Source organism: Gambusia affinis, linkage group LG08 (genome assembly GCF_019740435.1).
Source record: "Gambusia affinis linkage group LG08, SWU_Gaff_1.0, whole genome shotgun sequence".
Lineage (NCBI taxonomy): Eukaryota > Metazoa > Chordata > Actinopteri > Cyprinodontiformes > Poeciliidae > Gambusia > Gambusia affinis.
Window position 1 is genome coordinate 4,956,706 of NC_057875.1, and position 16,361 is coordinate 4,973,066.

At 38.1% G+C, this 16,361-nt stretch overlaps 2 protein-coding genes across 2 annotated transcripts; both read left to right on the forward strand.

Annotated features, from left to right (window-relative positions):
• LOC122836193 (GTPase IMAP family member 9-like) lies at positions 1-2,721 on the forward strand. Its single transcript, XM_044125960.1, has 2 exons — positions 1-110; positions 1,056-2,721. Exons 1-2 carry the CDS (start codon positions 101-103, stop codon positions 1,925-1,927), a joined length of 882 nt encoding a protein of 293 aa, XP_043981895.1. The 5' UTR covers positions 1-100; the 3' UTR covers positions 1,928-2,721.
• Positions 2,722-9,541: 6,820 nt separating this feature from the next.
• Positions 9,542-16,354, forward strand: LOC122836195 (GTPase IMAP family member 4-like). Its single transcript, XM_044125963.1, has 4 exons — positions 9,542-9,864; positions 12,841-13,003; positions 13,793-13,846; positions 15,133-16,354. The coding sequence occupies exons 2-4, from the start codon at positions 12,988-12,990 to the stop codon at positions 16,002-16,004; spliced, it is 942 nt and encodes a 313-aa protein (XP_043981898.1). The 5' UTR covers positions 9,542-9,864; positions 12,841-12,987; the 3' UTR covers positions 16,005-16,354.
• The last annotated feature ends 7 nt before the right edge of the window (positions 16,355-16,361 follow it).

The window sequence follows — 16,361 nt, forward strand, 5'->3', positions numbered from 1 at the left end:
ACTATAAAACACAAGCAGCATTAAAAGGAGAATTATTTGCAAGCAAGAAATCAACAGCACACATCATCACAGATCAACTTCCTGCAAGAAGACAGTGAAAATGGCTGCTGGTAAGAAGAGTTTAAAATGTTATATATTAATATCTCTGGATGATTTCAATTAAGTTCAACAAATTTCTGACAATGTGAACATAATTTCCAACTTTTCTCCTGTTTTGAATAACTTCTTAACTCTGGTTAACCCAACTTGCTGTCAGTGAGCATAACTCAGTGAGTTATTTATCTACTCAGTGAATGGGTGGGGATGTCCAGTGGGTGATCAGACAAAATGAGCAACAACTGGACAATCTTTGGACTGGGTTTCTCTATATATTGTGTAACGCAAATGTTCATAAAACTCTTATGTTTGACATAAGAGTTGTTTCTACATTTTTCAAGAATTGAGGTAAAAATAGTTTATAGGGAGACATCAGATAATGCTTCTGCAGCTACAACCCAGGCGGGTTGAAGCTGCTGCTGGCAGGATCTGGGCTGGAGGTTCACGGCTGTAAACTGAAGTTACTGCAGAACCTCAAGTTCAGCAATAACTCTATATATATATACAGTTATAGAGTGATAGAGTCATATATATATATATATATATATATATATATATATATATATATATATATATATATAAAAGCATGATTAACAGCAAAAAAGTTGTAAGTCAGAGAGAAGACAATAAAATGTACATATGCTGGCACATATTAACTGAATAAAATAGATACTATGAGGTAGGCAGATATAATTACACTGTTAGTGACATTTTGTACAATCCAGAGTTTTGTACTACTAAGAAGTAATTCATGAGGCTGAAAGAGTTTTCTCTGGCTTGTCATGTCAATACTGTTGTATCATCAGAATTTTATCGTTACCGAAAATAAACAAGCAGTTTTAAAAAGTTTCTCCATGTTGAATATCTGATTTCATTATTATAAATATCTATTTTAGGAATCGACTCTTCTGGAAAATCCTCCAGAAACAGTTACAGTTTGTTTTCTGATTCTTCAACAGCTGAAATGGAGCCAGATCTCAGGATTGTTCTTGTTGGGAAAACTGGAGTTGGTAAAAGTGCAACAGGAAACACCATTTTAGGAAAGAAAGCTTTTGAGTCTGAACTCTCTCTTTCCTCTTGGACATCGGAGTGTAAGAAGGAAACTAATAGTTTTGCTGGTCTAAATCTGGCTGTTATTGATACTCCAGGTCTGTTTGATACACATATGAGTAATGAAGAGGTTGTGAAAGAAATCGCTAAATGCATCAGCATGGCGGCTCCTGGTCCTCATGTCTTCCTGATTGTTCTCCAACCGACCAGATTCACAGCAGAAGAAAAACAAACAGTGGAAATAATTCAGAAAATGTTTGGAGAAAAAGCTGCCAGATACACCATGATCCTATTTACCCATGGAGACGAGCTGAAAAAGGGAAACATTAAAATAGAAAAACTGTTAGAAACATCCCAACCTCTAAAACACATCATCAGTCAGTGCTCAATCCTGGAGAAATTTAAAGATAAATATCATGTTTTTGACAATGAAGTTGAGGATTCTGCTCAAGTTGGTGGACTGGTGAAGAAGATCAACAGAATGGTTCAGAGAAATGGAGGAAGTTTCTACACCAGTAAAATGTTTAAAGAGGCAGAAAGAGCCAAGCAAGGAGAAATGAAACGACTCCTCAAAAAAAATCCAGATATGAATCCTGAGGATGCAAGAAGACAGGCAGAGAGAAACAACTCATTTATCGGGGCTGTCCTGGGGGGTGCTGCTGCAGGAGGTGTTGTTGGAGCTTTCGGGGGACCAATAGGAGCTGCTGTTGGAGGTTTGGTTGGAGCCGTGGTTGGAGGTGTAGCAGCACTGCAAGCGAAGGGAGTATGTGTTATACAGTGATGAATTGTTTGATGCTTTGGCCACAACTTATTAAACCCTGATTTTTATGAATAACAAAATATGTATCAGTAATAAAATATTTGATCATGTAATTAATTTGTTAATAAATATTTCAGCCTCTGTGGCTGAGATGAGGAAGGAAAAACCTTTTTGTCTTTATTACCAAGTTCTTTGATTCCTGTTTATTTCAGTCGCATGTAAAACTGTCAACAGTCTGAACAATATAGTGAATAAATGTAAATATAACTTGTAGTGTAAAGAACCTGTGAGCCATCAATGAGGGTAGAAACTATTTCTATCCTCATTGAAAAAGTGAAACTATTTCAGTCCTATTTTCAACAATATATTTTAGGTAATGGGAAATCTGATTGCATATTAATTAAACTGCTCTTTATTTTCTAAATCAAATCAACAAAGATATCAGGGGAAATTTTCAAGCAATTCTAGTTTTGGTTCATTTGATTGTAAAGGATTCACACAAAGGTTTAAATAACTTATGAACATAAACTGTTTATTTTCATAAAACGTGAAAATGACAGGGTGAACTGAGAGGATGGACACATGAATGTCATAAAATGGTTGATTAAATGATCAAAATACAGACTAAAATCCTCAACACAAATATACTGGGTTTGATTCCCAACCATCAGACATTTGAAACATATTTTCCACTTTCATGTCTTTTTTGGGTGTTTCCTCAGATTATCTGTCTCATAACAAACTGTTACAAAAAGTGACAGTTTGAACAAATATGTAAAAATTTATTTTTTAATAAAAGTTACATGCATCTTTAAGACACTGCTCCTTCTCATTTGTGAAGCAGAAATTCAAATTCAAACATACTTTATTAAACCCAAAGGGAAATTAAATGTTGTAGCTCATTAATTCAGATTCTTGAAAGAGTTATAAAAGATGGCAAGAAAGATCTCTTGGATTACAGTTAATCTGTATTTCAGTGACTCCGAAGAATCCTCACTTTTATTTTTAATTATGTCCGTTCTGGTCCTATAATCAGTTCTACATGGGCAAAGTCTGAAAAGGGGTAATGTGATTTTAATCAGCTGTTGTTTTATCTGAAATCAGTCCAACTGTTTCTACTACAGTGAGAAGGTCCACCTCTAAAGGTTGCAAACATCGCCACCTTGTGGAGTTTTAGAGTTATTGCATCACTGGCAACAGCTGATTCCTCTCACTCTGACATTCAGAGTTACAGATCAGCAAGTGAACTCAAACAAATATTCTTTTAGCTTCTTTTCACAGAAAAAGAAAGTTTCATAAACTGCATCAGCTTCCAGGGTCCTGCTGCTGGAATAACCGACTGGTCAAGTTAATGATCCAGCAGGACTTCAGCTTGTTATGTAGGAAAACATTCAGTCATAATGGGAGACCAGGATACAGAGGAATCAGAACTGATTGGTTCTCTTCATTCTTTGCAGCAGACAGTCATCTGTATGAACATGAAGTTTCTTTGTCCAAACCTTAATAAAGGTCACTGTGTCTGCTGATGTTCAGCACTCTGATGTAGAATCCAAAATCCTCGTTCATGACCCAGATGTTCATGTTTTCTCATCAGGACTTCAGTCTTCAAGAGACTCCATCCATCTGGAAAACTGTGTGGACGACCTGATCTGTGAACAATGTTCTTAGAGGACATCATCCTGTCTGAATCTAAATTTACTAAAAGCTCCTCTGAAGAGATTTGTCCTCATTTCTTCTCGGAATTGGTTTGAATAAGCAGGACTATTTTGGCCTCCACTTTAAGATTTTGTTAGAACCAACAGACCCAGAGGAAATACCAAATGGTGGTGTAGTGCTAAAAAATAATTTCAAAGCTTTATTATGGTACATCTGTATCACCACAAGGAAGTAACAAACCAGTAATGTCCCAGTTTCTTCTGTTAGATCCTGGATATGGAGGACCAAAACTGGCGTAATAAGAAATAAAACCATAAATATATATTTAGTTTTTCCTTGTCCTTATTCATGAGTTTCCATCAAGAAATGTATATATCTTCTTTTTCATTTCCCCTAAACATGTGTTTTCGTCAAGATAAGTAGATATTTTGTTTTGTCTTTTCTTTATACAAGCCCTCCTTCTTTTGTCATTGCCTCCTCTCCTTTTTCTGTTTGTCCTTTTTCTGCTTCTCTGTGTGCATCTGTCTGTTAACGAGGAGAGCTGCCTTCTATGTCCAGCTCCTACTATTGACCTATAGAACTTTGGAAAAGATGTTGTGGAACGTTTACTTCTCATGCAGTTGCTCGGTACCATCTTTATTGGCCACAAACCAAAACAAACTTTACAAGGAAAAAGTAAATATGTATTTATGCTTTTATTTCTTATTATGTCGGTTTTAGTCCTCCATGCTGAAAGTAGATTTAGTCAAAAATCTTGGAAGGTTTTATGAATATTGACTGTTATATTATTTTTATATTGACTATTTTGTTTTAAGAGCTGATAAGTGTCTCCAAGTTGTGTATTTTAAATGCAATGGCACTGTGCGGTCGGCAGGTGGTGCTGTTTAACCATCCAGTCACAGATTTGCCAAGGGGACGTCTAAGCATATTTAGAATTTGATTTAAGTATATTTATATTGTTCAAATTAAACACAAATGTCATATTTATAAGAAAACAGACCCAATTCCCAGATCAATCTAGACATAGAAGCATATTAAATAAATTTACAGCCATTTTTTTCTTTATTATTTCTTAAATAAAGAAAAAAATTATCCTTACTATTTAGTAAATAATGAGTGACCGAAAGTTGAAACAAATTTTATTGGTGGCCATTTTAATGCCACGAATGACTGAATAAGTTTCTTCATCAGATTTTGTGGTTCAAAGATGGCCGCCGTTTGTCTTGTCTGATTCTTAAAGTAGAAAATTAAATCATCCAGGTTCTATGTATTCAAGGCATAATTTTAGACGACTCAACTGATTGGATTAATCTTGGTCATATTTGTACCAGTTTCTGTCAGCCATTGGGTGAAAGGTCATCAGTCCAACACAGAGACGCAGAGGAAAAACAACCACAGACATGGAGGAGGACATGAGAATCTGTAAGACATTCTTCCACAATTATCTGAGTCTGCATCAAAAGGGTGAACATCAGCAGACACAATGGCCTTAGTTAACTTCTGAATGAAGGAAACTCCATAATGTTCATACAAAAAAAAAATAACGCCTGCTGAGAAGAATGAAAAAAGATCAGTTGTGATACCAAACAGAGACACAACAAGCTCAGATGGTGGAGCTGATGGTGATGCTGATATTTTCAAAGCCTGTCATGTTGCCTCCATCTTGTCGTAGCACATCAGCTTATTAATCTCTACTTCAGCCAATCCTGTGATGCAGAACCACACACTAAACTGCAGGAACTACTGGAGCAGGAAAACATTCAAAGTCATGATAGGAGGCCTGAATAGAAAGAATCCACTTTCGAATCCAACATTTTCTGAAGCTGAGCTGAAAACACTGAGCGCAACTTCCTTCTTCACAAAATGTAAATAAAATCTATTCTCTGAACTACAGAGCTGCATCAGATTTTAGCAGTTGTAGGAATTCTCCTTTGTCTTTGGTAAAAGACTGAGATTTGTTTTGGTTGTTTTTACCCAGAATTCCCTGCACTGTAGTGCACTAACTGCTTTAGGAACAGTCTCCAGTCTGCTTCACATTCACCTTTTACATTCAACTGAACCAAGCCCAAGGTTTGGTTTGTGATTTGCATCAGAGTTTGATTTTGCATTCCCACCTCCCCAATCAAATCTGACTTTCTAGACATCCAAACTAATGCTCAATTAAAGGGAACTCAACAGCTCTGTTTAGTCCACTTTAACATAATCATTTAATCTACAAACCAAACACTGAGTGGATCACTACAGTTTAGATGTTTCCTGCTCACCAGCTGCTCCATGTTCCTTCCCAGTCTGGTGTCTGGTCTCTATTGTAAAGATACCTGCAGGTTTTCATCACTTCCCCCCAGTTGTTCTGGTTCTGTTTCTGTCCGTACCAGAACCTGCTGCCGCTATGCTCTGCTTCACTTGTTAAGGTTCCCCTTGTCATACAACATACATTATTCACATAAACACAAAAGACCAAGTTCCTGTTAACCTGCAGCTGCTGTTTTCAGTCGGGTTTCAGGTGACTGAAACATTTCTGTAATTCTTCTGAAATATTGAGTCTTTTTCTACCAGCAGAAAAAGGAGCTGAGTTTTAGTTTGAGTTAAATTGGAGTTTTCTGAAGCATCCAGTAACTTTTTGAAGACATAATTGATGCTGATGTTGTCCAGTGAGTATACAAAAACTTTGCAAGTCCTTCAGAAACCCTGGAGAAGCTTCAGATCTTTTTAGAGTAAATTAAATAAAGTTTACTGATATCACACCAGGGCTACACTGATGATTATTTCAATTGCAAATGTTTTATTTTACCATTTAATTCTTCTATTATACAATGTTAAAGCACAATAGACGATATAAAGGATTTTTTATTTTTTTTGCTTAAAATGCACTAATAGTATTTCTATAGTGAACACTTCATTGTTTGCTGCACGACATGCATCTGCAGCTAAAACAAACATTTAATATCAACTTGTGAAACTCTCTGTCCTTTTTGCTTGACTTTACCTAAACGTAGTTTAGGACGGTTTGGATCACAAAAAGGAAAGTATGGAAATATTTGAGACATATAGATGATAAGATCTTTCCTGTTTGTTTCTCAGGAAGCCGTCAGGTTATCTGTTCTCTTTACGTTTCATCCTCTACATTTTCCTTCAATGTTATCAGTTCAGACTTTGATCCTATCTGCATGTTTGGTTATCAGATTAAGAACATTTGTGTCATCAACAATGTATATGATTAGAGAACTGCATGCATATGACATCTTTCACTCTTCTTTTTCTTCACATAAATACCTTTAAATCTGATGTGATTTTAAACTATTTGTGTTTATTTCAACGTCTGAATAGGGACACTGCTGATACACCGCTTAAACAAAACAATACAAATATAAAGACACCCAATTACAACAATGATTTTCATTTATTGTTCTCCTGCCAGAGGGTACAGAGTGAATGACCTGAAATTAAAAGAAATCTCTAAAATAAACAAACAAAAAAACAATACATTATATACAAATGGGTTGTAAGCAACAAGTTGTGTGTCTCAGATGATTATCAACACAGATACAGCAGTATCAGATTATTTTCTTCCTTTGATATTCTGAATGAACCACCTGATTGAGCTCAAGAACCGATTTATCTCCAAGTTCTCCACCAGAAGCAGATTCACAGATCATCAGGAAAATATTGTGAGTGAGCAGAACCTGCATCACTGTGACTAGTTTTTATTTATTTCAGTGGTTAAATAATGTTCTTTAATAGAGATATAGAGTTCTTGTCTTCTGAAAGATAGAAAAGTTTTGTTGACTTTGACTAACCGACTCCTGGTCATTTAAACCAACATCTGACTCCTGATATTATTTTAATTAACCTTTTATTTAAACCTTTATTATGAAATATGTTTTGTACAGAGTGTAAACAGGGACCAGCAGGTTTCTCTGGATTAAAACATCCTGTATTTGATGACAGATCTCCAGACAAAAGTTTTCTTCATATATTTTACATATCATGGGAGGAGATCAGGGTCGGGCGATTATATAAGAACAGAGACAGAAGTCAAAATATTCATCAGAAACGCATCAACAGCGGCTCTACATTGACCTACTTCCAACACATCCAGAGGGAAAGGTGAGTTTGTATAAAACATATAAACTCCTTCCTGATTCTCTTTGGATGTTTCTAAAATGTTTCAATAACTATCATTTTATGGTGGTAAAGATTCATTTCTTTTTTTCCAGTTTTTCTCAGTTAAACAATTTTTTTTCTGCCTGAATTTTGACAGTGTTTACCTCCAAACCTTTAACATTTGTAAATGCAAAACCTAATTACCAACAATAATTTTCTTTATCTTGACTTTATTTCTAAATTTGTCTCTAAATGTGACCACAAATAAAAAATTAAGTAAATTCATAATTTTGCTTTGAAAATATTATTTACTGTATCAATTTTACTTGGACATGTTACTATATATTTCCACCTATTCCTATAGTAAGTGGGACTTGTATATTCTCATTTTGTATTATTGAAAAGAAATTTCAGATGAGTTATTTTCTTAAATTATTTATGATTTTTTGGCAGCTTAACTTTTGTCTTCTAGCACATCTGAACTTGAATAATTCAATAAACTTTCCACCTCTTGTAATAGAAAATAATTTTTCTGCAGGTTAAAATTTGTGTTTTTTGAATAGTTAAAAAGCAGATTCCATTTTTATTTTATTTTGTTGTTTGGACCTAAAACAACAAAAACACAGCCAAACCAGGGTGGGCAGAGGCGCAGGAGGCGGACCATCGTGAGAGGTCCGGCAGGCGTCTGTGGCGCAGGAGGCGGAGGAGAGGCTGGGCCCTTGGAGGCAGATCTGGCGGACGACGTCGGCGCAGGAAGCGGACCCCTCGGGGAGGGTCCGGTGGGCGTTGGCGGCGCAGGTACCGGACCACCGGAGGCGGATCCGACAGCACATGTCATGGGCCACAGGAGCTCTAGGAACACTAGGAGGCGACGAGGGAGCACCAGGAGACTCGGAGGGAACACCAGAAGACGGAGACTCGGACGGAACACCAGGAGACGGAGACTCGGAGGGAACACCAGGGGGCGGAGACTCGGAGGGAACACCAGGGGGCGGAGACTCGGAGGGAACACCAGGGGGCGGAGACTCGGAGGGAGCACTAGGGGGCGGAGACTCGGAGGGCGCACTAGGGGGCGGGGACTCGGAGGGCGCACTAGGGGGCGGAGACTCGGAGGGCGCACTAGGGGGCGGGGACTCGGAGGGAGCACGAGGGGGCGGAGACTCGAAGGGTGCACTAGGGGGCGGAGACTCGGAGGGAGCACCAGGGGGCGGAGACTCTGAGGGAGCACCAGGGGGCGGAGACTCTGAGGGAACATTGGGACCACTAGGGGGCGACGAGGGAATACTGGGAGAGGATTCTGGAGGGACACAGGGGATGTACCCACTAACTGGGGCAGTTAACCCACTAACTGGGGCGGACCGCGCCGCCTATCGACCAGGAGCCAGCTTGACCGCTTGGAATCCCGTTACCATGGGGACAGTGGCTGGAGACGCGGAAATAGCTGCTGCTGCAGGGAGAGAGGCGGCAGCATCGGCGAGAAGAGCAAAGTCTGTTGAAGCAGCGAGAGGTGTGGCTTGAAGTGTGGCTGGAGCGGGGGAGACTGTAGCGGCGGCGAGGGTGGAGAGACCGCTGCAGCAATGACTTGAGGTGTGGTGGGCATAGGAGCTTGGGCCAGAGGCGGCACTGGTGCTGGAGACGCTGGAGCTCGGGTGGTGGAGCGGAAGAATGGGATGTCCGGCTTGGGAGGCAGAGGGTCGCCAGCCATGACGGCTAGAGCTGTCTGGTGTTCCCACTCTGCCTCCTGCTGCAACTCCACCAACCCCAGGTACGGAAGGCGCAGAATCCAGTATTCTAACATCAGAATACTGCGAATGGCGAAACCGATCCCGTCTGCAGGCGGAGTGGGTTTGGCCATAGCCTCCAGATAGTCCTTGATAGTTGATGTACGATCCTTACATCAACTAGCCATCTGGGTCCATGATGTTATTAATTTTACCGTACCTCACCGTAGTTCCTTGCGTCGGGTCCTTCTGTCAGAAATTGCGGGTGTAGGTGGTGAGGCAAGACGCTGTATACCGAGGTGAAAATGAATGATGGTGTTTAATTGTGAAAATAGGGCACAAAAATACTCCAAAGTCCAAATCCCAGGCAGCACTGCTGAGCGGAAGACAAGGGCTCAACACAGGTATGACTGGTACAGGAATGGACAGCTTACGACTGATATGAGACGAGGACCCGACGGAGACGTAGAGACACAGGTGAAATTAAATACACAGGAGGTAATCAGGGAACGAGACACACCTATTCCTGTAAACAAATACAATTCGCATAGGTACTTTAACTAGCGAACATTTCTCTCACCTACTTAAAGATGAAAAAAATGTTGTTTAAATTCTTAATGGCGGTCAATTTAATTTCATCCAGAGTTAATGACTGACGAAGTTTGATTATCAAATTCTCTTGTCTGTGCGTGAGACTGGTCCAGGCTGGGCCGGATTTTAGCAGGGGCTTACCGGGGCTGCAGCCCGGGGCCCCGGCATTTCGGGGGCCCCGAAGGATGTTTTATATTTTTGTGAATGGATAGTGTCAGAATTTAATCAATGACTACCATGATTTTGACAGCACCGATGAAAAATGTTCCAATTTGTTCTGGCAAACGTCCATCTTGAATGCTTGCTTGTTATTGGTCCACTTTTGACGCATCTTACGCATTGGGGAGGAGGAGCGTCAAGGGAATATTATTTTACAATGGCGGACAACAGGAAATATGACAGCGGAGCGCAGAAAAGAAGGAAGAGAAAAGAAAAAGAGCATCGCGCCAAAGAGGCGACAAACAAAATGCCTAAACTGACAGGCTTTTTTAAACCTGTTAGCGGAGATGGAGCAGAAACATTATTATCCCCGCCTCAAACCCTTAGCTATGCTAACACCGCACTAAGATCCCGCCAGAACCTATAACCGTGACTGAGTCGGTGGCTGGACTGGCGTGGAGTCAGAGTTGGTGGAAGCGGATCTTCTTCCGCAGATGGAAAGACTGTGGATCCGTACAGTACCGATCCGGCGCATTGGGGGGAAATTGACGAGTCCGTGCGAGCTTACTGGGCTGAACGAGGACCGGAGAGCTGTCAAAATATGAATGTTGGCTTTCAAGCATCAGAACGGGTGTACAAGCATCAAAAGCGTCACTTCTCCAAATCTCACTTTAAACGCAAGATGTTAAATGGTGAGTACGTCGAAAGACCGTGGCTGCTCTACTCTCCATCCACCGGAGCTGCATTTTGTTTTGCATGCCGCATTTTCAGCAATGCTAATACTCAGTCAAACTTTGAAACTGGTTTCAGTGACTGGAAGCACGCAACTGAACGCAAATGCCTAAACTTTAAAAAATCCTTCAGAGGGCAGTACTTTGGACTTACCTGGGTCAGGATATTTTCTGAAAACTACAGTATGCCTGATCTCTTTTTTCCAGAAGATATTGTTTATATCCATGTTCTGTCTGACTGGCAGAGAAGCACTTTTTTGACATTTATTTCCTCCACTATTTACCAAGAACTTTAAAACCAAAGAAAAAGTTTGAGTTTTGATATATTCCACTTGTACTTGTATGAACTTGTAAATGCTGGGGATATTTGTATAAATATTGTTTTACTCGCTTTGCTTTGTAAAAATATATTTGAGCATTGCACTTTCTTGCACTCAATCTGTTTTATAGTTTGTGTTGAAGTCCAGGCAACAATAACTATTCAGTGATTTTATTTTGTGATGCAAGCATCATATTATAGTTTCAACCCCAACATGTGGTTTAGTCTTTCTAGAAAAGAGTTCAGAGTTGTTTGTAGTTTGTGACAACTGGCTTATTAAAGTTGTAAGTTGTTAAAACTTACTGTTCGGTCATTTTCTGTTCATCCTCTAAAACAAAACAAACAACCAGGGGCCCCCATCCTGACTCCAGCCCAGGGGCCCCCATCCTCCTAAATCCGGCCCTGGGTCCAGCTCTCCATGTACCTGGTCCCACCCATTCAAATAAGGAGGCTCTGAACCACCAGATTTGTCTGTGAACCAGAGACTCATCTAGTATCAAACCTTACACTTTTAAAGTTGGTGTATTCACTTTAAATTAAAAAAAAGTACAGTGTATGAAATTTTTTTTCTTTTTGCAAATGCTAGATATTTCTCTGAAATTTGTACAGAGCGGAGGTTCCACTGCACAGCGTCAAAATAACAGAGGGTGAGAATAATCATAATCTCTTTTACCTGTCAGTATTAAGTGTTAATGTCATATTAAATTACATTTAATTTTTATTCGATCTAGTAAACATTATTCTCCCTCTGAGGGGAGTGTAATGCTAACTTCTGTTCACTTCAGTTGGTGAAATTTTACCTGATTTCAAACTTTGTCATTGCAGAGAAAAAGTTACATGTATTCAACTTGATGATAACACAATGTGGATTATCTGTTCAGCTTGTTGAATATTTATTAAACAAAATGAAGTACAATTAAATGTCAGCAGTATTTGAAAAAAAAAGTATGGGTCAACCACTGATGCTTTGATCAGTGTCTACATTTGCCAGGAAGCCGGAGTCGCAAAAGCAAACTACAAAACATAAAGGTGGTGTTGAAAAGTTGAAAGATAAAAAGAAGAAATCCCTCAGAGAAAATGCAGTAAAAACTGTCAATATTTTTGACCTGTTTAGTAGACTTTCCTCTTTCTGCTTTGGTTTTTCCACCAGACATGAGAGCTCAACTGAACCTGCTTACAGCAGCTTGAGTGTGGTTAGCATTGTTTTTTGGGGGGGATTTATAGGCATTTGTTGTTATGGCTGCCTGTTACATTTACAGCACTTTAAAACATTAATAATACTGTTCCCTATTTCACAGACAGTAGCTGATAATGACCCACGAGAGGCATTAGACAGCCAGAGTGCTCAAAGCTCAACTTTGACTTTCAAATCTAAACTTCATGTCAATGTTGACCTTGTAGTCTATGTATAAACTCTAAGGCTACACACACACACACACACACACACACACACACACACACACACACACACACACACACACACACACGCACACACACACACACACGCACACACACACACAGATATATCTGTATCTACAATATATCAAAAAGTTTCTGTGTGCTAAACCTATTGGCTTAGCTCACAGAAACCGGTTTCTGTGAGCTACACCATGGGAGTTACTGTGTACAAACAGAAAGTTATTTGTATACTAGGTTTCTGTTTCAGATAAAAGTTTTTCTTGTTGGAATATATCATGGGAGTGGATCTGGGACGGGTTATTTTAGAGGAACAGAGACAAGACTGAAGCTGTTCATCAGCGACGGCTCTACATCGACACAACTTAACCTATTGTAAGGAACATGTCCAAAACAAAAGGTGAGTAAAAAAACCTTTAAACTTCTAATCCACTGAGTTTTTTTTTTTAAAAAAATCATTATTGTCATAGTCTTGTAGCTGAGCATTTAAATGCAGCGGACAGGAGACGCAGGATTAAGTTGAAAATGTAATGAAAACAGTGCAGAATAATTTGATTAAAGAAACATAATAAAACTAGAGTGACAAAGAATAACTACCTGGAATAAACATAACAGAATCAGAATTCCTTTTAATGTCATTGTGCACAAAGAAATGTGAAAAATATCAACTCTCAAAGGCAGGTAAAATAACTGAATAGAATAAATAAAAATTTCAATAAATATAAAAATATAGGACACAGAATAAATAAATCAATAAACTGGCAACACTAATAAGAACTGTAGAAAACAGGAACAAGACTGATCTAAATTTTAAAAAAAGGAAACAAAGTAATAATGAAACTAAAATGACCAGTAAAGAACTGAAGTAAAGTGAAACCAAAACATAACTGATCTAAATAAAAAAGGAACAAAAAACCCACAGAAATAAACAAACCCAAACAAACATCCAGGGATTCTGACAATGAGAAAGTTTTGATCACTTTCGTATTGTTTTTTATTGTAAAATGAATATAAAACAGTTTTAATATATGATCTTGTGATGGTAAGAAGAACACAATTTGTCTTCCAACTAAAGTTGGCTAATTTGTTAAATATCATTACAAACAATGTATTTTAAAAAAATGGTTAAATTAAGAGCAAGGTTATTTGATCATCATTTATTTTTTTCCTTTCTGTTCGTCCCTTTTAGGTTCATGGGTGAAGATGGGAGAGGCTAAGAAGAAGAAATGTGATCAGAAAACAGGTGAGACCAAATCTATTTGATTTATTAGTATTATTTAATCTTCAAAACATAACTATAAAAAAAATCTCATACAGATTTTAATTGTAGCTAATGCAGCCTGGTATTCTTTCAGTTGCCTCTGATCAAATTTAATTCAAGATGATTTTCTGCTACGGTTTGGGTCTGACATTGAAACATGCATGTAAGGTAACATTTAAAACATCTTAAAGGCTGCATTTGGCGCCACCTATCCTGACATATAGAGAGTGAAAGCAGGAGAATCTACTGAAAACAAATGCAAGGCATAGCAGAGGTAAACAAAAGAAACAAGAAACACAAAGATGTCAACGAGATAAAAGGACACAAAGCGATAAGATGTCTACAGAAAGGGTCGTGTAACTACTAAAAGGCAACACATGAGGAATGATAGTGCAAGAAAATCAAGATGGAGATAGACAAATAACAAGGAAGCCAAGATAATTTCCTCAAAGTTAAATACTTCCAAATTTATTTTCAAAACTAACATTGATCTTGATCCAGTGTCTCTTCTCCTTGGCCTACCAAATAAACATATCCAAAACCAAAAAAGAGTAAGTTGTACAAGGTTCTAATTTTCTGTGCCTGAAAGAATATTTTATTACAATGGATTTCTAATAAATCTCCTACAATTTTTGGGTGGAAGAAGCTCGTTTTGGAATATATCCCTCTAGACTTTCTAACATGCCTCGTCCACTCTAAGACTGACGTTTTTGGATGCATATGGAAGCCCTTCTTGAACTATGCTGAAGGACACGTGTCTACCATCCTGTCTCGAGCATTTATGAATGTTTAGATGTGTACTATACAATGATGGAAGTATGTATGCCCCCCATCTTATATTTCTTTTTATCTCTGGACTGCACTGCTGAGCTTTTGTTTTGTTTTGTGTTTAGTTGTTGTTGTTATTAAACAAAAAAATCAATAAACATATCTACAAAGAAAACAAAATACTTCCAAATTAAACATATATATATATATACATATATATATACAGAGAGAGAGAGATACATAGATATATAGATAAATATATAAAATAAATATAAATATAAAATAGATTTATTTTTAAATCTAAAACATATGTATATGTTTATCTATATATATAATATGTCATGTATATATGTACAGTATATGACATATTACAGTGTCAACAATTCTTCAACAAATGTGATTGCAACAGTACATGTAGTATGGTTTTACAAAACGTTTTTTCATGTAAACATTTAATTTTCATTTCAAACATTATTTGTGATTTTTTTTTTTTCTTCCAGTTGAAGATCCAGAAGACGTTACCATTTTGCTCATTGGCAAAACTGGAACAGGCAAAAGCTCTGTGGGAAACATCATTGTGAACGCTAATGATTTTGAAGTTGGCAAGAATACACTGGTGTGCAAGAAGAAAAGACATCCCCTGCCTGATGGCCGTAGATTGGCAGTGATCGATACTCCAGGTCTGTTTCACACCAAACTGACAGCTGAGGAGATGAAGACACAGCTGACTAGATGTGTCTCGTTGTGTGCTCCTGGTCCTCATGTGTTCCTGATTGTGATCGAGCCAAAACGTTTCTCAAGAGAAGACAAAGAGATGGTGAAAATGATCAAGAGGATGTTTGGAGATGGAGCAGCTAAATATACCATGGCATTGTTCAGTCATGGAGATGAAATGGAGAGAGATGGAGTCTCGGTAGAAAGAGCTGTGTATTTCAACCCATCTTTCAATGATTTTCTCAGCAAATGTAAAGGAGGTTTTCATGTTTTTAACAACAACAATGACGACAGGAATCAAGTTAATGAGCTGGTGGGGAAGATTGACAATATGGTTCAGAGAAATGGAGGCAGGTGCTACACAAATGATATGTTCAGAGAAGCCCAAAGAGCCATTAGTCGGGAGATTTCTCAGGCTGAAGTAAATAGAGAGACAGCAGAGAGAAACAACTCGTTTATTCGAGCTGTTGATCGAGCTGCTGCAGTTGCAGCCGCTGCTGAAGCTGCTGCTGAAGCTGCAGCAGAGGCCGCTGTTGCAGCCACTGCTGAAGCTATAGCTGCAGCAGCGGCTGAAGCTATTGTTGAAGCTGCTGTTGGAGTGGCAGATGTTGTGAGTACAGTCACAGCAGTGAGAGAGGATGGATGCGTAACTCAGTGATAATCATCCGATTAGAAATAGTAGAAATAGTAGCTGTTAGTGAATAGTAATTATTAATTACATAACAGATTAAACACTTTTAGTATAACCTTTACATTAAAACACAATATGTGATTTGCTATTTAAAGACAATGATTAACATTGTCTTGGTTTGTGATCTGCATATTTAATCTAAGAGAATAAATTTGTTGTATTGTTAATTTATTTATTTTAGTTTGTTGTCAACAATAAATTCAAAAGATGATTTTTATTAACTAATATATACAAAGTGATTTGGAATATATGGCATGTTCTTTACTTTGTGTTCATAATAAATATTTATACACTTTATTCAATTCTGTTTGGTAAGTTTTTTTT

What these genes read in the sequence shown, in the direction of transcription:
- LOC122836195 (XM_044125963.1), top strand. An exon ending in GAAATGTGATCAGAAAACAG is followed by an intron (nt 13,847 to 15,132) that starts GTGAGACCAAAT and finishes TTTTTCTTCCAG; the next exon opens with TTGAAGATCCAGAAGACGTT.